Genomic DNA, 26,860 nt, shown 5'->3' with positions numbered 1-26,860 from the left:
CCACCCTTACGGCTTGTTCGCCTCCCAGCCATGGCACTGATGTTATTGTGCGTATGGGAGTCGATGTGAACTACTGTCCTGGGCAATTGGGGGTCAAAGGGGTTGGGTACCAGATGGTAATCGTACCCTAGTGCTCTAGCAAGGCTGTATGTCACCCCTGGGGAAAGATGACGGGTCACGCAACGCACAGGCACCCCAAAAAAGCGAAGTAAGGTGCACGCAACCCCTCCTAGACCACGTGCGTGGAAAAATAAACCTGCACTACGCTGTGGCACCCAGGAACACAAGAATGAACGTATGCGTGTCACACGCAGCCTAGAATGACCTCTGAAGGGGTACGCGACACACGGGGCAAGCACAGATGTTAGATACGTGCGCGACTCACCGTCTGCCAGGAACAAAAGCGTGAAAAATATGCGCGTGTGCGCATTGGCAACACCCCCGCCAAAAGAAGAATTGTATGCTGTCTGAGGAGACAGGACAACAGTAGTAGGGAAGCTGTTTGAGGAAACAGGCCCAGGAAAAAAAGGAAAAGAGAAAAAGCTGTCAGAGGTAACAGGGAGTACGAACTGGAAACGCTGTGAAGTAAATCGCGTGTGAACCGACAAGAAGTACAGATTTCACCCTCTCGCTCTCCACGAAAAGCACGTACAAGGAAATGGCGTTCTATACGTACCTTTTATACACACGTCACAGACGCAATGAGGCCATTTCCACCAATTACGCGCTTTGACACTCGACGTGTATCTCTTCATTTTTAGACGCGCCATTCTCTACGGCCATGCGCGTGACGTCACAGCTGCGCATGGTGGCCTTTGGGCCAATGAAATCGCATATGCGAGCACACGTGGTAAAACTGCACGTCCGAGTGTCATCACGTGTAATCGGCGGGAAGTGAGCGTACACGCGATTGGCCTGGGTACGTGTATTTCTGGGGTGCGCAGGAAGTTCCACACGCGATTGGTGGAAATCCACGTGTGCTCTGTCATCACGTGTAATGAGGGAAACACCCGCGCGCCTCACGCCACCGACGCGCTCACGCGCTAACGGCCTTTGGTCCAATGAAATCGCATATGCGTGCTGACGTGCATACGCGCTAAGGGCCTTTCCTCGATTTACACGCAGACGTGCAGGATTTTCACGTGCCAAATCACTCCGTATCAAGCTGGCCACGCGTAAGCACACGGAAGACCACGCTCCTGCCCAGAAGGCCGAACTACTGCCCCCCCAGAGCCCCGAGCACGCTCCCACCTGCCATCTGCTGCTGCCTGACTGCCTGCTGCCCACGTGCCCTGCCATTTGCTGCCTGCACATCAGCCAGGGGTGCTGTTGCTGTGACCACCCCTGCTGGAACCGAAGACTCCCGACTGGGATTCCATCGCTCCACAGCCCAGCCCCAGCCCCAGCACCCAGTTGCCCACCCACTCCTGCCTCTGGGGTTGTCATGTTGGGGCAAACACCATCTGAGACCACTGACAACCCCCGGCCAGAGAGGCCGAGGGGCACCAGCTTCAGTGCCACCGAAGTTGGTGTCCTGGTGGAGCAAGTCCTGGGGCAGTATGATGCCCTCTTCGGAAGTTCCCGCGCCGACAAGGAAGGACAGACTCGGATCTGGACTGACATCGTGACTGCCATCAACGCGGAGGGGGTGGCAGTCCGCGACTTAAAACATGTCAAGAAGCGCTGGGAGGGCTTCAGGTCCAGGACCCTGAAAAAGGCCCAGCACCTCTTGAAGGCAGCGGATGCCAAGGGGCGCCAGGGCAACTTGTCGGAAGAACAGATGAGGGTCCTGGAACGCATATCCCCAGCGCTCCACGTCCAGGTCCTTGAGAGGCAGACCCGTCTGGAGTCGAGCGGTAAGTGTACATGCATCCTGATTGTGAACTGTGCGTGTGGTGATTTTTCAGTAGTGTGCAGGTTGCACATCTGTTTGTATGGGGTCGAGTATGGGTGGGGGTGTACAGGGCCGTGGGGCTAACACATGCGAGGGCTGGAATGTGTGAGACATGGATGGTGCTTGTGTGTGTAGGCTTGCATGCCAAATGCAATTGTGTGGGCACACATGTTTGGATGAATGTGTATGTAAGTAGACATGTCCGTGATGTGACGCATGTATGTTGTTTTCAGCTGCATGTATCAGCACTGTGTACATGTGTGTGTATTTGACAAGGGTTCAACAGTGATGCAACATGGATGCATGTGACAGTGGTATGTGGAAGCCTGATGGGCAGATGTGACATGGATGCCCATCTGAACACTGCGACACTTGGCAGAGGTGTACACATGCATGCAAGTGTGGTGGTTGGTGTGTACATGTGTGGTGCACTTCCTGTGTTGCATGTGATGTCTGGCTCACCTTTGCCTGCTCATGCTGTTGTATGTGCATGATGGTGCTGGCAGTTGCGATATGGCTGTGGTATGGCTCATGTGTGCGAGTTGAAATGACATGTGTGTTGGGGATTGTGATGACATGTCTGAGGTTTGCCAATGCCACTCATGTACAACTGTCATGTGTGTATGTGTCCATTGTACAGTGCCCTGATGCCTGTGTTTTATTTCTCCCTGTCTGCAGCGTCAACTGATGAAGAGGGCGGAGAAGGTGCTGTGGAGCACAGCGGCGGGGATCCCACCGCCAGCCGGAGACGCAAGGCCCGGCTCCCCTCCCATGTTGTCATCTCGTCGGGGAGTGAGGAGTCCGGTGCCGCGTCCCAGGCTGCAGCTGCCGGGGGGAGATCCAAGAGGCAGAGGTTGGAGTTGGACTCCTCGGCAGCAGAAGGGGCAGCTGGGACCCCACAGGGCCCAACAGGGGAAGATGGCAAGGAGTCATCCAGGTTGGTGGGGGGTTTGGTGGAGGAGGAGGCCGTGCAAGCAACAGAGAAGGGGTCTGGAGGTGGGGATCCCACTGGTGCTAGTGGTGCAGTGCAGGACCATGGACAGGAGGCAGCACAGGCCGCCGCAGAGGTGCCTGTGTGCAATCCTGTCCCTGATCCTGTCCCTGCATCATCTTGAACCAGCAGGGATGCCTACGTCCAGACCCGTTTTCAGGCAGGGGATGAGCTCACGACAACTGGCCTTCCTCTGCCTGCGGACGTGGCTATCCGGGTCCGGGTTGAGCCTGTTCTGACTGGTGTGGCGTTGCGTCAACGGGCCATGCGAGGTGACTTGCAGTCTTTTCATGAGGAGACTGCATGTCATCTCGAATGGCTCGTTGACCACGTCAGCCTGCTGGGACAGGTCACCCAGGCCGGATTCCTCCGTTTGCTGGGGCTTGCTACGACCCCCTCCTCAACTGAACCCCCTACGCGCCAGTCGTCCTCCGTGCCATCTTCCCACCCATCAGTCACCTGGGTGCCCTGTGGAGCTGCCTCTGACGGTGCGGCCAGGCTGGTGGAGGAGGCATCCCTGCCACAGTCGGGAGTCGGACGTCCAGCAGGGGTGGCCACATCAACGACTGCACCCCAGCCGGCGGAGGGTGTGCAGGCAGCAGGAGGCAGTGCACGGGCAGAGGCACAGCAGCAGCAGCAACGTGGTGGGAGCCATGAAGGCTCGGGGCCTTCAACATCGGAGGGGCAGGCATCGGCCGGAGGGCAGGAGGACCCAGGACAGAGAGTGTCTTCCGTGTGGCAGCGGTTGGGCCACGCCATAGATGCGGAGCGGCAGTGGGCGGAAGAGGCATGACTCACAATGGTCAGGGCGGAGAACTCCATGCGGAGGGCCCTGAGGCGGGCCGAGTGCCTCGAGGCAATCCGCAGGGGTTTGGAGGTGGACATGTCGACGGCCCTGCGGACCCTCGCGTCCATGGAGGAGGACCGCCTCCGGGACATGGAGCAGGAGTTCGATGATGCCCTGGCCCGGGACATCCACAAGTGAGCCGTCAAACTAGCCCGCTGCCCTTGTACATAGTTATGTAGGTAGTGTTAGGTTTAATTTTTTTAGGATTTATTTTGGACCTTTCGGACATAGGCCACATTTTTGTTTATAGTTTATTTTATTAGTTAGTGTAGTTAGATAGGTTTCCTTTCTTTTGTTGGGATAATGGACCCTGGCTTGTTCGTATGTAAATAGTTCACTGTTGGATTGTATTTTTCTTTCACATTTTAACCATGGAGCAATGGCTTTCTATTTTATTTCCCATTGGATTTTGTTTTCTGGACAGTGACTTTGGACACCATTACTTTGGATTTTGATTTTTGGTTTTGCTTTTTTTCACGGACATGCTTCTTTTCATTTTTGTACTTTCCCATTTCTGTTTCTTTATTTTTTATTCTATTTATGTTTCCTTCAATACATATTTTTTTATCAAACTTCAATGTGTAGTATCATCTCATTGGTTTAATGCATATCATGATATGGCTTTTGAGATTCACTGACACCCATTGGGTGTATGTGAGGGAAATGTGTTTGTTTCGGAACTTGCAATTGGTGTTCTGTCATGTAATCGCCAATTATGAGTGGGTGGATGCAATACTCGGGTGGGTGTTTTGCATTTGGAGGCTGACCATAGGGACCAGGGATCTAGATTGTGATGAAATGTTGGCTGGGGAACATGAGTTGGACATGGATGGGGGCCTGCTGGCAGGTGCCCCACAGTGCTGGGGGGTGGGGGTGCAGGGGGACATGAGTGGGGGCCTGGTGGAGGCTGCCCCTGGTGGCTGGGGGGTGGGGGCGGTGGTAGACATGAGTGGGGGGCCTGGTGGAATCTGCCCCCGGTGGCTGGGGGATGGGGGTAGACATGAGTGGGGGCCTGGTGGAGGGTGCCCCTGACTGCTGGGGGGTAGGGGGTGGTGGGAGACATGGGTGGGGGCCTGGTGGAGGCTGCCCCTGCACTTCTGGGGGGTGGGGGTGCAGGGGGACATGAGTGGGGGCCTGGTGGAGGGTGCCCCCTGACTGCTGGGGGGTAGGGGGTGGTGGGAGACATGAGTGGGGGCCTGGTGGAGGCTGCCCCTGGTGGCTGGGGGGTGGGGTGGTGGTAGACATGGGTGGGGGCCTGGTGGAGGCTGCCCCTGCACTGCTGGGGGGTGGGGTTGGTGGGAGACATGCATTGTTGATCAGTAGTGCAAGGTGACATGTCGGTTGGCTGGGGGGCATGCCCATGGTGGATGGGCGGCCTGCGGGACATGAGCAGGGGTGCAGGGTAGTCCCCCGTCGTGTGGGCTGCCTGCAGGGGCCGTGGAGGTTGTAGAGCGAACACCTGGGAGGACCCACACGGCCAATTCACGTGTAGTACTCCCCAGAACCCCTGAAATACACGGACCCTACTGAAATCGCGTGTGGAACTTCCCGCGCACCCCTGAAATACACGTACCCTGCTGAAATCGCGTGTGGAACTTCCCGCGCACCCCTGAAATACACGTACCCTGCTGAAATCGCGTGTGGAACTTCCCGCGCACCCATGGAATACACGTACCCTGCTCGCACTGGGCCAATCGCGTGTGGAACTTCCCGCGCACCCCTGAAATACACGTGCCCTGCTGAAATCGCGTGTGGAACTTCCCGCGCACCCCTGAAATACACGTACCCTGCTCGCACGGGGCCAATCGCGTGTGGAACTTCCCGCGCACCCCTGAAATACACGTACCCTGATGGAATCGCGTGTGGAACTTCCCGCGCACCCCTGAAATACACGTACCCTGCTGAAATCGCGTGTGGAACTTCCCGCGCACCCCTGGAATACACGTACCCTGCTGAAATCGCGTGTGGAACTTCCCGCGCACCCCTGGAATACACATACCTTGCTCGCATGGGGCCAATCGCGTGTGGAACTTCCCGCGCACCCCTGAAATACACGTACCCTGATGGAATCGCGTGTGGAACTTCCCGCGCACCCCTGAAATACACGTACCCTGCTGAAATTGCGTGTGGAACTTCCCGCGCACCCCTGAAATACACGTACCCTGCTCGCACGGGGCCAATCGCGTGTGGGACTTCCCGCGCACCCCTGAAATACACGTACTCTGATGGAATCGCGTGTGGAACTTCACGCGCACCCCTGAAATACACGTACCCTGCTGAAATCGCGTGTGGAACTTCCCGCGCACCCCTGGAATACACGTACCCTGCTCGCACGGGGCCAATCGCGTGTGAAACTTCCCGCGCACCCCTGAAATACACGTACCCTGCTGAAATCGCGTGTGGAACTTCCCGCGCACCCCTGTAATACACGCACCCTGCTGATTTTGGTGTGGAACTTCCCGCGCACCCCTGATGGACACGTACACAGGACAATCGCGTGTGGAACTTCCCGTGAACCACTGAAATACACGTTCCCCGCTTGGCGTTTGCTGTTTGCCAGCCCTGTGAACTGGTCCAGGGTTAGCGCAGCCCTTTGCGATTATTTGGGGATTTTGAAGGCTTTTCCTTGCGCGAGGGCGTTCTTGGGGGCGTAACTGGCACTGCTGCAGGGTCGCTGCGCCACAGCTGGTTTTGGATGCGAAAATCCATGAATACGCTGTGCGCGAAAATTGATTTTAGCGCACGCGGCTGGCGCAGACATTCGCACGGGCATGCTGTGCGCCAGTCGCGTGCACCACTTTTGTGTGAATTTCTATGAATTACCCTGTATGTGAATTCGTAGTATACCTACTCACAAGCAAAAAGTTAGTTATCCGCACATTTAACTTTCTTACCTGAATTGTGTTATGTATCTAAAAAAATAATTAGTTAAAACTATGTCCAGAAATGGACCCACTTTTCTATTATATTGTTATGTTTACGAATGTGCCATTAGTTAACAAAACTGGTCAGCTAGGAAATCCATCATTTTGTCTACTTAATATTGTATTATTTATTTCTCGTTCATATGGCTGGTTGACTTTGTTAGTTAGATACAGTGTTACAATTAATATAGTTGCAAATGTCTTTGTTGAAATAGTAAAGAAGTGAGATGTGTAGCATCTTATATGCAAGCATTGCAGAAGGTGAGGTATGGAATACAGAATCTGTAGGGAGACTGTGGGATCTGGAAGGTTAAGAGTTATGTTATGAGCAGTTGGAAGGAGGAAGTGTAGCAGACCGGTGGGGCATGAATAGATCTGGAGATGTATGTAATAAAATATATTACAACTTCAGTCAATGTGTTGGCAAATCTTTCAAACTGTTTTGAACCTGAGGAAGAAGGAGCTGAAAACAAGCCAGGAGCTGGTAGAAAGCTAAACACTTTACTTTGAACACTGTTTCTTTGGTATAGATTTAATTGTGTGGGCAAGCATAGGTTTTGGACACACAGACATTTGAGTTGAACTTTGACACAGACTATCCTTAGTTTCTTTAGCTAGGTAAATTCCACCTTAGCAAAGGGCAAGTTAGGCCTTACTCCAGGTGAAGTGTGGGTGAGCAGGCAGTGTTTGGGTATACAGCGATCGGTATCTCCCGGTTGTGTCTGGACAGGAACCTGTGGTAAGAGATTTGGGGTGTTTGAGGGGTTGCTAGAGTACTTGCAGTGGTTACACTTCCCTGCTGAATTTCCTGCATATAACTGCACTGGTTACCTGGCTGCCCTCTGACATCTGGCCCAGGTCTCCTCCCCAGCCAGTCTCACACCTGCACTGCCTCCTGGCAACCCTTGCACTTGGGGGCTGTTTTCTGTATCCCTACAGTGACACTACCAGCACTTGATACCTGTTTGTCTGCACTCACCATTGCACTTGCCACCAGCTGGCCGCTTTTTACTTATTGTTATTTATTATCCCATGTACTGCACTGCCCCCCCCCCCGATCGCCCGCACTTTTCCCTTCCCCTTCCCATGCACTTGCGCATTCTGAATGACACCTGGCCTAGTAGGATCGTTGTTTCTGTCTCCCTCTGTTCGCCCTCCTTTGCCTCGTCGCGCCTTGAAACACTCGTCTATAGGCACGTTATAAATGACATATCATATCATCGTAATATTTGCGAAATAAAAGCTGTTTTATAAAAGCGAATCTGTTGCCTGTGTCCTACTTCATGATGCTTTCACAGTACTTATATTCAATACAGTGGCTAAAATCTATTAGTACCCGGCGAGGGCGCAATCAGAATGAAAGAGCCATTCTGATTGGCCCTCGCCGAGTCATCACCAGGCCCGGAATCCCTCGGTCGCGATTCCACTGCCTTTGTCCCCGGCAGGGGGGCGTGGCAGCCCCTCAGCCAATGAGGATGCTGGAAGCGGGGCCATCCCCGCTCCGAGCCTCCCCATGGCTGAGAGGCTACCTTCGCCCCATGCCGGGGACTGAGGTAAGGCTTTTTGTTTTTTTTCCCTGCCTGCCCTCCCCACTCCGCCCCACTAACCTTCTATCCCTTGGTCCCCGGTGGGGGACGATGGCAGCGTGCTGCCGTGTGGAGGCTTCCATCGTCCCCCGCCAGGGACCCAGGTAGGTTGTGTTTTTTTTCCTCTCCCTTCCGCCCTCCCAACCGCATTTACCTTCTTTTTTTTCAGGAGCGGACGCGCTGGAAACGCTTCCGTTTCCAGCACTTCCACTCCTGATGGCGGCCATGGAAAGGGAAAACTGACTGTTTTCCCTTTCCCGGCGGGCATTTTCTATGTAATTATTTTTTTTTTTGGAACGCCGCAGCGTTTCGGGAAAAAAAAAGCTTTTAGTTTTTGCAGGCCGGGTTACTAATAGCTATATGGCCTACGCGGCGGGGGCATTACCGACTCTGGTAATGCCCTGGGGCCTTCATTAACTATGGGTCCCGGAGCATTACCTGAGTTGGTAATGCCCCCGCCGCTCGGAGCATATTGCTTTAATATACTCCTAGATTCAGTACAGTGGCTATCCTCAAAATGTAGCTAAATTCGATACAATGACTATTCTCAAGCTGCAGCTAAATTAAATACAGTGGCTTTCCTCAAAATGCAGCTACATTCCATACAGTGGCAAAGGTGGAGTGTGCCACGGTTTGGTGTTGACTAGCCTGTAAAGCTTTCTGGGTGGTGGCTTCCTTGACACTGCACTCCACCTTTGTTATCCATCTTGCTCTTGCATTGAAAATTCGAACAAGGAACCTGCTACAAAACAGAGCAAGCAGAGCTTCAAAACAAGTATTCCTACTTGTCACCCACAATTAAACAACGGAAAGGCAGGGACGAAGAACTGAGATATTTTGCATATAAACAATCAAATAAATCTAACACAGTCCCTTACCAAAAGCAAATTGCGAACGGATCAAAAACAAATGCGACCTGGAACATAAAAATGCAATACGAGGAGATGCAAAACCAGCCAGCAGATCCTGCACTGAATCTGCTATAACAATCCCACAGAAACGAACAATACGAAGAGATTACAGCTGCAAATTGGCTGTCTTTGCGCACCTCATCCAATGCACGAAGTGCAGGCAGGTAAAGCACATAGTTGGAACCTGCCAGGAACTGCACAAAGCGAGCCTTCAGACATTTCATCTTGAACCACACAACCGATACATCATTTGGACACCAGAGACATGGGAGCTCAACAACTAAAGAAACAGAGGTTTCAACAGAGACGTGGATTTCATATATCACACAAGTGAGGTTTAGCCCATCAGGTAACACACCACCATTTGAACACTGGTAATGAACCCATCAGTTTTATGCAAGTGCTAGTAATTCTACCCCTTACCAAGACATAGAAGTCACACAACGTTAGGCCAAACTTTATTAAAACGTCTGATGGATCACTATAGAAAGCAGTGTAAAGCACTTTTTGCAAAGTAATAATAAGCGTTAGAACCGCTGGAAACAGTCCATACTGGGCTTTCAGAATAAGCAGACAGGATTCAAAAATATTCATTTTGGGTGCAGAGGTTTTCAGCAATGCAAGTTTACTTGTAAAATTAATACATATAATGCGTGCATCTTCTGCCTTTTTAAACTCTGCACTCTGAGGCATTTTTTTCTTTACCAACAACGCAAATACACAACTTCAAAATTCTATAGACCTTCGTTTTAGAAAGCCTTTCTCGCATGTTTTATAGATGTGCAAAAGACTGTGCTGAATGCATGCATTTTGTTTTACAGTGCGTTATCTCCAACTGCTCTGTCTGCAAGCTATATGTTATACAAGAGTATAAAAGCACTGTTTTCCTTGTTACTTCCCTCCCTTCACTTTTGCTTTTTACCATCTAATGAATGTGACTTTAAAAGCTCATGCATTGTTCCATCAACACATTTTTCAGTTAGTCCAATAAAAGTTATCAACTGTCAAAGATGTATGTTTTCTTTTAAAGCTTGACTTAGGTGACGAGCAACTTTTTTTTCCCACATTCCAGTGATTTCAAAAGTAATGCACAAATTCAGGCGACAGATATTCCTTGATGTGGTCCAACCACCGCGGGTTCCTGGATCTGTATTAAATATCCAAGGAGGGGCCATTCAAATTTCAGGATCAGAGAGATCTTTTACCTCAGCAGAGTGGATGTTGTGGTCAGGTGGTTGCACGTCTCTCATTACCATTTATCCCGGTGCATGGCAGCTTGTGTGAACTTTTACGGGTCAAGCCTTGGGGACCACAGATCCTGTCATGCTGGCGCCACATGAGCATGTAGCCTGCCAGGTCGTGTGACTGAAGAACGGCGACTTTAAAAACGACCCAAAACATGGCTGAATATAACTGCATTAGGGAAGGAAGTGACTCTCAATGTCTAGTGTGTCATAACTGGGGGAAGGCCTTGATACCTCTGATCATAAGGACAATTGCCTTTCCTTTAACTCCGCTTAAATGGTTTTTGGATGAAACTAAAGCTTATAGGATTTTTGTTCGGGGCAAGCCCCATTGTTTGTGTAGGTCCGTCATGGAGATGCAGTTGTCCTCACCATTGTCCCCATTCAGATAGGTTCTGTGCAGTCCCATGTGCAACTGTGGGGCTCTCATAACTTATCTGTTGTATTTCTAGAGGACTTGTTCACTCCAGTGAAGCATCTTGGAGCTGATAATAGATATTAATTACCCAACCCTATGTGTCTAATTTTATCGAACTCTGAAGAGAGAGAGTGTGTGTATGTGTGTGTCCCCGTTCTCCAGTCTTCTGCTGGCAAAACCATGACATCCCCTGTTGATTCAAATCACCATGATATGAGTTTCATCCTTAAAGGGCTAGTGGGCATGCATTAAGGGTCTTTCTTTGAGAGGTAATTGGAAGATCAGAAGAAACATCATCCTCTCTGTATGCTCGAGTTCAGGTGGGGAAGCCATCCTTGTCCCGATGAACTGCTCACACGCTCTGCTTTACGTCCACAACAGTGCTTCCAATTTAAGCTTGACATGTGCTAGATTCTGCTCTAGAGAGTCCGTCCTGAGGGACTTTGTGGTGGATGCTCCTGTAACCACGAGGGAATTGTACCATTTGTATGCATTTGCTCCCTTTCCTCTAATAAGTGTTCTTGAGAAAGTAGCAACTGTGCAGGAAAGCCATGATTGTAATCATCACAGAATGGTCCAGAAGGTCTTGGTTTATTGAAGATGTTGCTTTGGCCACTGCTGAAAATCCCAGAGTGGACCTTGTGCAACAGGGGGTGCAGCTCAAACTTCATGATCGGCTCTTTCTTAAATAAATAAGGTATCAGAGCACGTGCAATGAGGTGTCAACCCTCTAGATCCATTCATGATTGTATATGGCACAAGCTTTCCATTTGGTACCCTGACTGAGGGATGGAGAGTTAGAATTGTTGGCATGTCCTCCTACTGAACTTACTGCTGTCATTCTTTGTTTGCTCTCTCTGTTTTTGAGAGGACGGCTGAGGAATCTTGCAATCTTTAGGAACTGTCTGCGTGAATGCATTTTATGTTACTTAACGAGGAAAAGATGACCATAGCAGCTCGTCCCTCATTTTTGTTGAAGTTGGTGTCAGAATTTTATTTGCAGTAGAGTATCCATCTCTTTCATCCTCATCCATCAAGCACTGAAGACAAGTTCCACACATTTGATCCTAAACAAGCATAGGATGAAGACATTTCTTCTTGTTTTAACAGTTGTTCATTGAGTTTGCTGGCCCTAGAAAGGTGAAAACTGTCCCTAAGCAGACCATCTATAGATGGGTAGTTCTCTACATCAGGATTGGCTATGACCTGGTTCAGAACGAGGTGCTTACTGGCTCGAGAAAACAGACTACTAGAACTCAAGCTTGAACCATGAGCTTGCAGAATGTTGTGCCATTGTTGATCTCGATCTTGATTTATAAAAGCTTGGAGCCCACGCTAATCTTTGCTCCGCCCTGTGGACCATTTTGCACCTTGAAGGTTATTTCAAAAGATGAGGAATCTGTGGAAATCACACCGTATCATAAAGAACATTATTGACGGTAAGTAATTTGTATTTTTGATTGTGGCAATTTTCAACATGAGAAACGTCTTGTCCAAAGAATGTGCACAATTGCTTAGCAAAGATATGTTTTTTAATTCTGTAGCTGCTCCTCTGATATCATACCAGTGGAATGTGAACGTCCTGTTCCACTACACTAGTGTGATGTCACGCTAGTGGAATAAAGCATTTTCCTTGTCCCATTTACCCACAGACTGCAGAGGAAGCCATTGGCACTACCTAACTGCTTCTGCTGTGCTCAGTGCAGACCTGTGGCTCGTAGCCCAAGTGCAGTGTGTGGTCGTGCTCTTGGAAAGTGGTGGATCCATAATCCTGCCAACAAAACATGCTGATGGCTGTGTTGCTGTGAGAGAGCAGCATCCATCTCTGCAATCAGCCACTGTGTATAACAATGCTGCTACAGACAGCACTCTACTTTGCGGAAGCCATATATATCCCCATTGCAGATAGCTGCCCTTCTATAATTCTATATATTGTAAGTGCAAACTGATGATGAAATCCAAGGTGCATCTTACACAATGTTTGTTCTTTCTTTAGTGTGGTAGATCTTTCGATCCAAACTTTTTGTTCCTGTGGCCAAATGCAAGAATTGCCATTATGGATTCAGAAGAGATTGAATTACATGCACAGAAAGAAGGTGGAGGCTCCACAACGGAATCCCAGCTAAAGCATTTAAAGAAAATGTAAGGGTACTAAAATATAATTTGACAATACATGTAAGTGTGTTTGTACTTCTGAAAATGTGACGCAGGTTGTTCAAAGACTTTATTGGAAATAAAATTTCAGAAGAAATGTCTACGACGTAATCTTGTGGAATGTATTGGAAAAGTAGAATGGGAAATTGCAGCAAATGCTTTCCTGTGCAGAAGGCTAGAAATAAAAGATTTGATGCGACGCTTTCAACTGTGGCCTTTCGCAAAGATGTGTTAACGTTTTCTTACACTACAAAATGTTATTATAAGAAAGGGTAGATAAAGGGGAAAAGGAGGGGTAAGTCAGTGGAAGTGAATGAGGAGAGAGGTGGGAATATGTGGTACTGCATTTGGAACCAAATAAAGCTGCTGTTTTTGGAAATAAGAAAACCGCTAAAGTGTCATGTGCAATCGTTATCATCTGTGCTCATAGTCATTCCGAAGAAAAAGTACCCCAATTGCTACTGCGTTGGCACTTTTGTGTTATTTCTAGTGGGTTCTGATGATTTCCCATCGTTTGTTTCTCTACATATCTGGATGCATTCTCCATGTGTGAAAAAAGATGCAGACCCTCCACATGCATACTCGACATGCATGCAGAATAACCATGAGGAAACTATGTGCCCCCATGTGCAAAAGCTTCAGCTTGCGCTCACAGCATTTAAAAATGTACCCACGCACCCAGCAATAAAGAAGCACCATGGAGCACCTTGTAGCAAGGGCCCTAGAGTGAAATCTGAGGAACCAGGAATGAGACACAGACACAGAAGACTCTTATTTAAATAATGAAAGGGTTGGGAAAAGCCTCACTTTCCCTCTTCTAGGCGGTATTTCCCTACCTCAACCCAAAACTAAGGGTCTGTCCTGTGTCAAGATGCCCAGAGCAAAAATGTCCTGTGTCCGAAATCCTACCCTAACCCTCACATTCTAGAAACCAACTCTAAAGGTGAAGCTATGCCTGATCTTGAAGATGCACACAATGTTCATGTTCAACAAAAAGTATAACACCAACCAAAGTAGATAATGTTCACAGTTTGAGGGAATTACTTTGTTCGCCAGGTTTCTTCATATTAAAACAAAAGTTCAAAGAAACTTCTTAGTAGCTCAAAAGGATAACTTCCTTTCCCCAGGCTTTTTATGACATTCAGTATTACTTCAAATCCGATCTTCCTTGGGATTCTTATTTCAATAACAACACAACTTAAGTGTGTGTCCCGGACTCGCAAGACACTCTATACTCTCTAGCCAGGTTCTTTTCCACATTCAATGTAGTTCAAAAATCCTAAGGGGTTGGGTCTTTCTTACGATTCTCCTTTTACGAAATACAGTTCTCTTCACATACTTGATTTGCCCTGATATACTTCTTTGACGGGACTTTCTTATGCAATTCACTTTACAAGCAGTTCACTTTAGGTGCAGGTCCCAGACTCGCACAGCCCACGTGTTGGGTCCACAGCCCTCTGTTTGTTGTTTTCTGGTTTACTTTCCACTCTCTCAATCCCCTCTTTTTTATGGCTCCCCACGCTGTGTGGTATTTGCCTTCAAGCGGCACGGCATCATACCTCCTCCCATTGGGCTCACTGGTTTGCTGGGTTGCTTCAGCATCCTTCGTGCTGATTGCCTATTGTCTGCTGCTTGCAAAAGGACTGGTGGAGTACCTCGCTCCTGCCTCGCTGCTTGTCAGGTTGGTGTCCTCCGACAGCCTTACGCTGTCTCTAGCCTCATGTTGCCCGACCTCCGGTTCTCCAGCATACAAGGAACAATAGTTCATGTAGTCCGTCTGATCTCGCCAGCAGCAGAGCTCTTCCCCGGCCTTCTCTCCACCTGATAGGAGCCGCCTCCTTTTATCTGCTTTTCTCACCCTTCCTTCAACAGTCTGGGTTTTAAATGTCCTGGCAATGCATGCTTCTTTCCAACAACTAAAGCGCAGCATTGGCTTCCATGCTCTCGTGATCCATATTACTTAAGTCCTCTTCTTCATCCGAGTATTTTCAAAGACTTCATATAAATGGGTTTGCAAATAAGTTCTTGTCATTCTATTGATGACAGGATGTTGAAGGACCCTCTTTCTCGTCTCAGTCTTTGACATAGAATTGATTACAGGATTTTAAAAGATGCCATCAGCAAGTCTTGCGGTTTGTTGAAAGGGGTAATCACGAAAGGCCATTAAGGCATGAGGAATTATAATTATTATAATTATATTTGTTAATTTATAATACTCTTAATACCAACAAGTGGTTTCTAAGCGCGGGGATCAGGATTCGAACCTGTGTTGTGCTGCATTGTCTTGCTTCCAAGACACACACGTTGCCCCTGAGCTATCCTTCCTCCCTTAATGAAATGGAGGGGACATCCCTAAAAGGGAAAGAGGGAGACCATGTCTCATCTCATATCTGTTCCCTTCTCTGAGGGTTACCTTCCCTCATGCGATCCTCCGTTATATAGCCACCCCCAGGGTCAGGATCAGGTAGCATCTGCCGTCCCCTGGCCACAGAGACCCCTGGGATAGTAGATGACCTCATCAAATTCATCACAGAAACCTAGGAATGACTGTCCTGTTTGCTGTGGGTACCCCTGCCACTGCCATCACTTGCTCCAGGCATTAGGCCATCTGCTGTCAGCTGCTGGGGAATTCCCTGTTTGCCCCCTTCCCCTGTCTTTTTTCTACATGTCTTGATATGCCCTCATCCATTCCCTGCTCCCAGCAATAGGACTTATCACCACTGAGGCAAGCCCCCATGACTAGCTTCTTGACTGCCTTCCTTCACTGCATCAACTAATCCACCATTATGATGTAAGGGAAAACTTGCACGCTGAAATTCTCAAACGACGAGCTGATTGTCCACTAGTGAAGGAGTAGGCCATTCTTGTTTGATCTAGAGGACCAAGACTCCAAATCGAGTGAGCACCACCTGAGAAGCCATCCTTATCTGTGTTAATGCATTGGCTGCAACCCTATGTAGCTTGGGTGACTGCAGAACGCAGTGGAAAGACTTGAAAGGGGGGGGGGTCACAGCAGGTTTTTGGAATACAGTTAAGAGTCCCTCGGCATAGCAGGCCGCTCCCCACTACACCTGGACCTGCAGCAGTGGGAGAAGTCCTGCTTCGTAATTGACTTGTCTGAACTCGAGAGTTGGATTCCTGGAGGCAGAAGGCAATACTCTGCACCAAGACATGCAAATACAGAAAATACAATCCACTCTGTACTGATCTGTAATGTGCTGACATCATAACACACTACCACCTACACATGCTACTGAGGACACGACTCGTAAGGACACTTGTGACCTCATGCAGCGGGTCAAGTGAACCTGGCTGAATGCCTCAGGAGAATGGTACTCTGCCTCCTAGTCATCCCCATCCCTAATGAATCAAACACACAATGCCCCAACCACAACCATCTTCATCTGCACTGTGGGCAGTCCAGTCTTGTAACTCTTGAAGCTATGGGATATTTTGGAGCCAGAAGCGAAGATGGCATCCCAGCATCCATAAGCCTTTTTATAGAAGTGGTACCAGCTGCCCCACAACACCCACTCCCCAGACTCGCCCTTTTGCCATTGAGATCGGACACAGTAGGTGCTTCAGACAGGGAGAGACCTGATTACTACCTGTACCATCATGGGTCTGGTTATGGGGAAGTTGTATCTGGCACTGGAGCAGGTGCAGTGGAAAGTGGTGACAGCATGGTGGCTATGTTGGCCCAATCATGCGAGGTCCAAAAAGGCCACCGAGGCAAGAATGGAGGCGTATTCAGACCCAGGCCCAGAACATGTCTTATGCTGAGGTGCTCTTCCTTGTGAAATAGGAGGATGCAAAGGTTAACCGGATGGGAGTCTAAAAACTAAATTCTATGCTTCAGGAATCCGCACGCAGCACTGATAGTAGCTCAAGCAGTGCTGTCTGGTCCAACCTTCCCTTAACCAGCGGACGGTTGACACAAGCATCCAGTATGGCCAGTTGCTTGCCACCTTTACTGGTGGTTTCTGGTGTGCCAGGAGCAATCCATATCTACAGTGCATGTATTTTGCACCCCAGGACGTACCTCAACGTACCGTGCCTCATGGCAACTGCGCTTGTGTGGTGTTATCATTGAAACAAATTACTTGTTCTCATCGTTATCCATTTGCCATGGACCAAGTTGATTCTCGCAATTCTCTCTGCCCACAATTGAAATGATTAAATGCATGTGCAGAGCTTGTGACCAGAGTATCTTTTGGCTATGCTACACGGTCAGCACTTCTGTGTTCTGGAGGGCAAATTTGAACATTTTATTGGTGTGCATTACAGTCTGAAAGCAAAACTCTGTTGCAACAGGCGATTTTGGAGATGCATATGAACTTCAGGGGTACTACATGTCATTGTGACCATTCATCAGTCATTTTTTCGAATTATAATTATTCCCACTCGCCCACCAGTAAACTCTGCCCTTTTCGGAAAAATTCAAAGTGTTCTGATATACGTATGAATCAGACGTGTGAGGTCTCATCCAATAATGCGGTTACCAACAATAATCCAAAACAAAAAGTAATTTTGTCAAAGTTCCAAACAATTGAAAATAAGTTAGCCAGACTTAAAGATGTTACATGCTAAATTTAAAAAAATCTCCTATCATGACTTCCAAAAACCAGCCGACACGTGTTTCGACCCAGCACGGTTTCTTATCAAGGTCAAGTGCTTATTATAGCTCTGTGTATAAAATCTGGTCTTCAAAATTACTGGTATGTCGGCTGCTAATGCATTAAAGCATCTGTGGTCTAATTTCTAGGCTAGGAAGGAGTTGTGTATACTCCAGGGGTGTGACACTTCACCTCCTCAAACAAATCCAGAATAGTACTGCGTAGGCCAACCTAGGCCTCAAGCCTTTGTACCGCTTCCCTACAGCCCTGGAATCACTCCACTGGCACACTGTGACCGCAAGGATCAATTGCAAGACCCTCTGCCTCATACACAATGCTGGTTGGGGCCTGGTCCCCCATGAGTCTTGCTGGTGCCAGCCCATCCTCATCAGTCACCCCCAGCATCCCTTACCAGCAATCGCCCACCTTACCTGGACTAGCCCGAATCTGGACAACCCCATCCTTCGCACTGTACTCCCCACCCCCCCCACCCCCTTGCCTCTGTGGCTCCCATCAACATTTGCTAAGCCCCTTGTGGCCCACACCTACTGCACTGCACCCCCTCCCAGCCCGGTCCCCTCACGCCTCCATCTAGCTGCCCGACATTGTTCCTTGCACTTGCACGGTAACAATGACACAAGGCCCATTACGGCCAAATCTCCTAATTTGTTTACCCATGTTCACCACTATCTAGCTGGTGGCGCCTGGAAACACTTGTGTATATGCTTCATACAATTTGGCAATGCATGAACTGTAAACGCCATGCACAGGCATCATGGCACATGCTGTTTGAACTGCATGGTGCAAGGCCATAAAATGGCACAGAGGTGACTAACGCCATGCCCATCTCACCCCCACAGACACATCTGACAGCGATCAAGGTGGACCAAGCACCTTATGGACACCCACACAGAGGAGGAGAGCCACGTCACGCAAAACCTCTGCCAAGGCAACACCAGCACCATCCACACAAGGCACAGGCCCAGTGAGCATGCCGCCTGCAGCAACACCTGCTGCCCCAACAGAGGCACAGCCTGCAGCAACACCTGCTGCCCCAGCGAAGGCACAGCCTGATGCACAGCAGTGTACGCCAACAGGATGGCCATATCCCCCATCTCCTACACCAGCCTCCCATTTACATCGGCATATCTACAGACGGAAGATGCCAGCAGTAGGCAGGGGACACAACCGAGGGGACACCAGAGCACACTTTCTACCACCGTCCCTCATTCAGCCCCTCCGACCTCCGCAGCCCACCTCCACCAACCATCCCCAGCATCCGAGACGTGAATGCAGGCATACAGTGCATCAAGGAATGGCATGTGCAGATGGCCAGACTGGTGTGCCAGCACCTGGAGGAGACCAGATTGATGCAGGACAAGACAAGGTTGCTGCGGACGAGTGTGCAGGCCTCTGGCTGGCGCTGTGCACCTGCCATGGGCCGCTCATCATGCGCAACTGTCCTGCTGGCACAGAGGGTCCAGGAGGGGAACAAGGCAATTCTCACTCTTTCCTTGCAGGCAGCACTAGAGCGCAGGGACATCGCAGGTTCCGACCCACCCTCAACCATCACCATGGGGGTCATTACGACCCTGCCAGTCCAAATAAAATGGACCGGCAAATTACAAATCTGCGAGCGGGTGCCTGTCCGCCCGCCAGGTCTGACCTGGCGGGCGGACAGGCACCCGCTCACAGACCATGTCATCAATGGTGTCAACAAATGTTCACAAATGGACCCGGTGCATCCGACCTCCCCCTTCCCATTGAGTGTAATGGAACTTAAATGGGAATGGGGACTAATATTTTCCGTTGCCCAGGAATGGGCAATTACAGGGTCTGCTGGGGCTGTAATGCCCCAGTAATTGCCCATTCCCGGGCACTGGGAAAAAATTACTCTGGTGGCAGCCGTGCCGGTTTTACCGGCACAGCTACCGCTGAAGTCTTAATGAGGCCCCATGTCTGCCAGCTCACAACAGAGCAGCCCGAGGTGCCGAACCCTGCTGCACCTGGCAGGCTCACCACAGATGGGCAGATCGGGTGTTAAGAATCCACGGAAGTGAGCCAGTTCCAAACATTGTGACACTGATGCTACCTAGGGAGTGTTTTTGGGACGGTGTGTTTGGGAGGCTTTGTCGGGGAGGGTTAGTTGGGGCTGGTTACCTGGGGGTTAGTTGGAGAGGGAATGGTGGGGCCACACGTTTCATGTTTAGTTCATGCAGTAATGCACATGGTTCTGCATATGAATTCATGTCCAGACTTTCAATTTGTGTACTCAAGTGGTTTATTTTTGCACTGCATCACGTGCAGTGTGCACCATGGGTCGTGTGCTGGTGCTGTGTTCTCCGAAGTAGTTTTGTATGAGTTTGTGGTGGGCTGCACGCAATCCCTGTCATCCCTGTGATGGTGTATTTGCATATCTGCAGCTGCATCCACGTCACTGTCATCATTGTCCTACAGAGGCATGTCTGTGTCCGGGGGCAGGGAAATGTTCTGCCCGTTGCACATATTGTGCAACATGACACAGGCCAGGACCATCTTCCCCACTTTCATGGGCCTGTACATCAGTGCCCCACCGGAGTGGTGAAGGCAACAAAACTGTGCCTTCATCAGTCCAACGGTCTGCTCAACTGTCGCCCTTGTTCTGATGTTAGTACGATTGTACGCTGTTTCCTGGTGGTTTTTTGGTTGTTTCGGAGGGGTCATCAGCCATGGTAGTAAAGGGTAGCCGGAGTCACCTGCATGGAAAGGGACACAGGGAGCGCCATATTATTTGGTGACTGGGAAGTGCATGCATGTTGGGATGTGGATGTATGACACATGCATCTGGGACAGGTAATGCTGGTCAGGACATGTGTAGGATCAGACTCCCAAGGGTGTGTTGATGGTGGTGGGTGGGGCATAGTGAGGATCTGCTATACTTTGTGACAAGGGAGTGATGGATTCTGGTACCTGTCGTGCATTACATGGGCCTGTCCATCCGTGCCCAGATTGTGATGGTGGGTCCTTCTGTAGACTTGTACATGCCAGTCATGGCCATGCACTGGTGACAGTGACCCCTCCCCATGTCCTGGTGCACATAAAATGTGGTGTGTGTTGATCCTTTGACTCACCCAATAGCCAGGTTCGCTGTCCACCGTAACGGGCCATGTACCCATGCAGTGTGCTATTGCGCAGGATCATGGAGTCATGTGCTGATCCCGGGAAGCATGCGTAGCAATGTGTGATCGTTGGGTTTGTATCCCAGGTGACCTGCACATTCATAGAGTGGTACAGCTTTCAGTTCCGATACACCTTCTCTGTGGCGTGATCAGCCACCAGCTCTATGTGTGTGCAGTCCACTGCTCCCAATACATTAGGCATGCCCACAAGGGCATGAAAGCACACCTTGGTGCCATTCACCTGTGTTTGTGTCGTTGGTAGGGTAATGTGCCAGAACACGAGATGCAGGAAGGCATCCAGGACCTGCACAATTGAAAATGCTGACTGGGAGATGCCTTGCAACTACAGGACTGTGTGCTGGAATGTGCCCATGGCAAGAAAATACAGCACAGACACCACCTTCAAAAGGGGGAATATGGCAGTCTGGATCCCAATGACACTCTGGATGTTATCCTGGATGAGGTCCACTATTGCAAGGATGGCCTTCCTGTTCAGGCAGTAAAGTGTGTGAATCTGCCCGTCAGTCAGGGACCAGGGTGTGGCCCTTGTGTATGCTATATGTGCACGCCTCTGGGGCACAACTTGCTGCCCATTGTTCCTCTGCATTCTCCTTCTCATCCTCCTCATCATCCTTGACTGTCTGCCAGCCTGTTATCACTGTTGCACCTCCTGCTCATAGAGCTGCACTCCTGCATGCAGCACCTTCATGTCTGACTGCTGCTACGAGTGGCAGCCTAGTTGTGTTGGAGGGTGTGTGTGTGGTGTGGTCCTTTTCAGCAGTCCCTGTGCTCATTGTGTGCTTCTGGGTCCGTTGGGTTCACCTGTGGCCTGTTCCTCCACACTTGGGCCTGGTTACCGCCTGCTCCGCGGTGCTGGTGTTTCCGGCAGGGTTTTCCCGGTGGCACTGGCATTCTTTCCAGGAAAACGGCTGTTGTAAAGCCGCCTTATTTCTGTGGTGCTGGAGTTTCCAGCACTGATTCACAAGGGTCCCGCAGTTTGTTACATGTGCTACCGGCAACTGTAGCAAAGTGCATGCTGTTACCAGCACCGTTGTTACCGGCATCCCCTCTCGTAGTGTTTGCGGTCTGGAATGAGTGCCGGTAATCTGAATTACCGGCACATTGCTTCCGGACCGCCACACTTGTAATGAGTGCCTAGGTCTGAATCAAATATGAAAGCAAAATGTTTGGGGGTCCATAGTGTTGGAAGGAAAGGTGCTGTAAAGAGAAATCTTTCCTAACGGAAAGCAGTAACGGGGCAAAAGCATGAGTGGCATGGGGTCAGTTAGCGCTCCTACAAGTTTTATAGCAAGCAGACACTGGCATTAAAGGTAGAGCACACATGAGCCCAGAAAGGATGGAGCATACATTGCATTGTTCCAGCATCCAATGCTATGTAGAACCTGCAAGGTAGATGAGTTGAGACAAGTGTTGCTTGTAACTCACCTCCATGGAGGTCTTCATGCAGCAACTTACTTCCTGTCATCCCACTACATTCACTTTCTTCGTTCCACATAATATTCAGAGGCGCACAAAACTTGAGGGTCATGCAGAGTTGGGTACTCTTCGCTTGCCGGCAATCTAGCCAAGTTGGGGTCCCCGGCCGCCCGCACACTTTACATCACTACCCACTGCTTCCTGCAACATTCATGATTTTGGAGGCATGCTAAGTAAACAATAATCAAAGGCAACTTGGCCCATGTGGCAATTTGGATAAGCTGTGACAGTGTTTTATTGGCCAGTTGTTGCTGGAACATACCACATTTTCAGTTGCATTTAACTGGTAGGTGAATGAGGCCTGTACATCAGAAAAGATGGAATTAGTAATATTTAAGAACAAAACAGACAAAACGTGTTTTGATCAAAAAAGGTTCTAGATGGTGGCTTGGGGGTCCATCGATAAACTTGGTCCTGGGTACGATAGTGGACCAAGAATGGTTTAAAAAGAAATGCATTCTCAGGGAGTTAAAGTAGTATCCCAATAGTGCTCCAGGTGCAGGGATCGAATACTGTGCGAAACGTCATTCCTGACTTGATCAATACGCGTATTCGCAGATGTTAGTTCGGTACGTGGCTGTATCAGGTCTCACTGCGGCAAGTTTTTCAGCTATGTGCAGTTAGCAAACTGCACAGAGCTGATAAGCTTTCCAAACAGGACCGAGCTGAAAAGCTTGCCACGAGACCCAAATTATCTATGGCAGACTGGTTACCCCTTCCTCATTTTATAGAAGGCACAAATGCTCCCCCTTCCAGGATTACTCAAGCGTCGGCTTTTACTTGTGCTTCCGTTTTATGAGAGTGTGTCATGTCACTCAGTTGTTTTTGGTTTCCAACATAGATTTATTAATAGTATACAAAAAGCCTAAAGAAACGGCTTGATCAATTAGCAAAGAACCATTAGCAAAAAAAAAATCATGTACATGTACATATAGTGCTTTTGGAACATACACAATGATTACAAAACAAAGTGGGTACAACAATATGGCACACAAAAATATCTTTGTGATTGGGGGTTAGTAAGCACTTCAAGGCAAAGTGATTAAGGCAGCGTCTTTTCCATTTTTACGGAGCACAGAATAAGTCAACCTCTACAGTTTTCTTATCCAGATTGTTGACGTGTGTTTCGGCTCTCAATCCGTATTACACTGTACTTGCGTGTACACAGTCAGTTAGTAATGGAGCCATCTTAGGGACATATAGCTCATTTAGGTACAGCACTAGTCAGATAACGACCCAGCTGTTCACACAACCTACAATACATAAAGCACAGTACATTTGATGATTTATGGATTCTTATGCTGCATTCACAGCTTATATAGGATCTATGTGAAGACTACATCCCCCAGAATTCCGACTGCCGAAAATGCTGATTTTTTTTTTTCTTTCTTTCATCCCCCTTTACACCACATACATATGCAGAGGCAGACCCCTCGCAACCCGCCATACTACTATTATATCCCATACCCCCCAGATGTTGGAAGGGGGGGTCGGAAAAAAAATAAAGTTGGAATTTTCGGAAGTCTGAATTCTGAGGGTGACATTTTGGTGCATTTCCCTTTTTATAATAATAGTTTTTTATTGTTGCGTATTTAGCTTACAAAAAACCTTACACAACATTGAAGTACAAAAAAGAGCAATAAAACATTATATAAATACAATATCGATATCTTTCAATATGCTGCTAAGACAAAAGAATAATTCATCATGGCTTAATGATAATTCATATAAATCAGTGAAGAACATTTACATTGCCAAGTTCATTTTTTATAATTCATCAATAATAACTTCTAAGAACATGTTCAATGCCACAATTAGGGATATGTTTAGGCCCCACATAAACCTGCTCCAAAGAAGATGCGTAGATACTTAAGAATCCTTTTCAAATCTATCATTGAGGGTCAAGGCACGCTGTGGCTCAAAGTGGGGGCAAGCGAGAACAAGGTGCTTAAGTGTCTCCACAGAATTAAGATCTCCACAAAAGCGATAGTGGAGGTCGCGATCGCCCAAACCTTGCGCCCCTTTGTGCCCCCAGTGCTGAGTCCTCTCGAGAGTCTGTATTTGATTAAGCCTAAGGTGCATATAGATGGATCTGGCCCTGTCACAGGGGAACCACTGCAGGTAAAGGGGCACACATTCCCTAGCGTGGCCAAAATGTTCATATTCTTTATAAGTGGAGTACGAGTCTACAAGATCAGCCGTTTCCACCCAATCTGCCCTAAATAAAAACATCTTCACCATTCCTGGATGTTGTACAAGATCCTCTGTGCATAAGCCAAGAGAGGATAATAGTTAAGTCATTTTAGAGCAGAATTGTCTGATGGATATGGCGGAATCGGTTCTGGCAACCTCACTTAAGGTTTCATACAGAGTATTTGGTGGAGGGTCACTTATTTTTCTAAATACAGAAAGTTGTTTCCAAAAGTATCTTGCTTTGAGGGATATGAGGCAGAGCTCTCGACGGATAACTGCATTGAGAAGTTCTTTACATAGTTTCACCTGGATAGTATTAAGAACCAAACTCATATCATGAGTACAGATATCAAGGCCATAAAGAAAAATGGGCTCACATTTGGCGAGGTAAAATCGCCTTAATGGTACAATGCAAATTTACATACCCTGACTTTCAAAAATTTCATTTGGGTTCAAAATGTACCCACTTTCTTGTCGAGGCTATGTTTCCAGATTTTTAAGATGACCCTATTTGTGAGATTATAGCCCAGATAAGTAATGGCCTGAACCTGTTCTACAAATTCATCTCCCATGGTCCATCTATAAGTTGGGATCATTATTTTTTTCGAAAATACCAGCATCCGGGATTTAGATGCGTTCGGCAAGAGGTTATTCGCCATTGTATATTGATAAAAAAGATACATCTTTTTCCTAAGTCCGCGGAGAATCCGGTCAAGTAGCAAAAGCCATCCACTCCACTCCCAAGCTCCCCAACCTAACCGGTGCAATGGTAGGACCCTGCCACATCCCCTCCACATCGCACATGTATAGGCTGAAGAGAATGGGGGCGAGTGAACAGCCCTGCTTAACCCCCACAAATGTGGCAATTACCCCAGACAAGGCACCCTCATTAGACAGATGAACCCTAATAGAAGTGTTTGTGTGAAGAAGAGCCAGGAGCTGAACAATCTTGCAGGGGATCTTCAGGGCCAACATCGTAGACCATAGTCTTGCTCTTATAACCCCATCAAAAGCATTTTAGAGGTCTACAGATGCTATTAAGACCTTGTTACGCTCACCTGGTTCCCACAGGGGTGTCGGGCGGAACTGGACAGCTGCGGTCTCCACCAACGTGATGCGTAGTGCAGAGATGACTGACTGGACTGGCCCACCTAGCTTCGTCTACTTGACCCGTAGAAGTAGTCTCCTAAAGGTGGAGAAAGGGAATTAGCCACCCATGGAGTTGAGTAATAGCCCCTGACTGCATCCCCATTTATCACCTCTGATATTCCCTTTCACCAAGCTCACCTTATAGTTTTGAATGATGAGCTCTCCATCCTGCGAGGAACGCAGGGGCGCGTTGATGGCCAGTTACTTCACTGGCTTGAGGTTATTGGAAGAATTCTAGACAATCTTGGCTCCAAAACTCCTGGCGAAGGGCCGTAAGTATATAGTTCTAAAGAGTTTATCTTGCAGCTTAGACTCAAATGAAGATAATTCTGTGGCAGCTGAAAGCGTTCTGGTAAGAGTCTGTGCTATTCAACATTGTCCGTTAAATGATGCCAAAGTTTATGTCATGATGCCTACCCCCGGGCATCCGGATCGAGTCCATCAGCCCCGGGAGCAGGCATCCAGATACTCATTAAAACCCCAACAGCCCCGGCTGCGGGCTGTTTGGATTCAGTACTGGCGCTCATAGACTTTACTTACCTTATGCAGACCATGCTGCAAATGAGTCCAAGCCAACGTGAGGCGTGGCTGGGACTATTTTATTACAGGGACTATTTTTTACTCGGGTGTGGTTCTGGGGAACTTCTTACCTGGGACTGCTTTGCAGGCTATTTAAACCACGCCCGAACAGCAGCTCATGCTTCGTGTTATTCTGCATCCAGCAGCGTAACGCTCACCGTGTCTGCAAGTGAGCATCCAGTCTTCTGCCTCGAAACCGGAGCTCCTAGACAAAAGGAAAAGAAAGGAGAAGAGGTTAGATCACGGACATTATTTGATTCCTTACCTGATTCCGGACCCGGCACATCTCCGAGCCTGGAAAGGACATTATTTCAGCACGCGTCGCTTCGCCAGCAGCAGCGCCGCATTATACTCACCAGTCCACCGCATCTTTCAACTCGGCGCTGCCTCCATCATTTTCTTCGTCGAAACCCAGCACCTGGGGGGGAAAACAAAAGGAATAACAAGGTGAGCTGAGAAAACCGACAAAGACAATCTCTTTGCCACCATAGGCTTACCTGCTTTACCACTGGAGGTATTATCCTTTAATTAGCTGCATCTTTCTATGCTGCACCTATAAAGGGAGAGAAAACAGCAAGTTAAACTCATGCAACTTTTACCGGACAGTGTTTGGTAATACAGGCTCTTACCTGAACGCCATCAGCTGCCTCCAGGCAATATTCTTTTGGACCCAGCTGCAACCTAACGAGGGAATGGAAT

The 26,860-nt window shown here is 48.7% G+C and overlaps 1 protein-coding gene across 2 annotated transcripts in view; it reads left to right on the top strand.

Moving 5' to 3' along the window:
- The window catches only part of LOC138543670 (probable methylcrotonoyl-CoA carboxylase beta chain, mitochondrial), a 1,097,318-nt gene that overhangs the window by 996,355 nt on the left and 74,103 nt on the right, over positions 1-26,860 (top strand). For both annotated transcript variants that reach the window (XM_069641931.1, XM_069641932.1), the window contains exon 10: positions 12,812-12,957. In XM_069641931.1, coding sequence (XP_069498032.1) covers positions 12,812-12,957 — 146 coding nt within the window. The remainder of the gene's footprint in view (positions 1-12,811; positions 12,958-26,860) is intronic.

Source organism: Ambystoma mexicanum, chromosome 1q (genome assembly GCF_040938575.1).
Source record: "Ambystoma mexicanum isolate Mex_15411 chromosome 1q, UKY_AmexF1_1, whole genome shotgun sequence".
Lineage (NCBI taxonomy): Eukaryota > Metazoa > Chordata > Amphibia > Caudata > Ambystomatidae > Ambystoma > Ambystoma mexicanum.
This window is presented reverse-complemented; position numbering and strand designations above follow the sequence as displayed.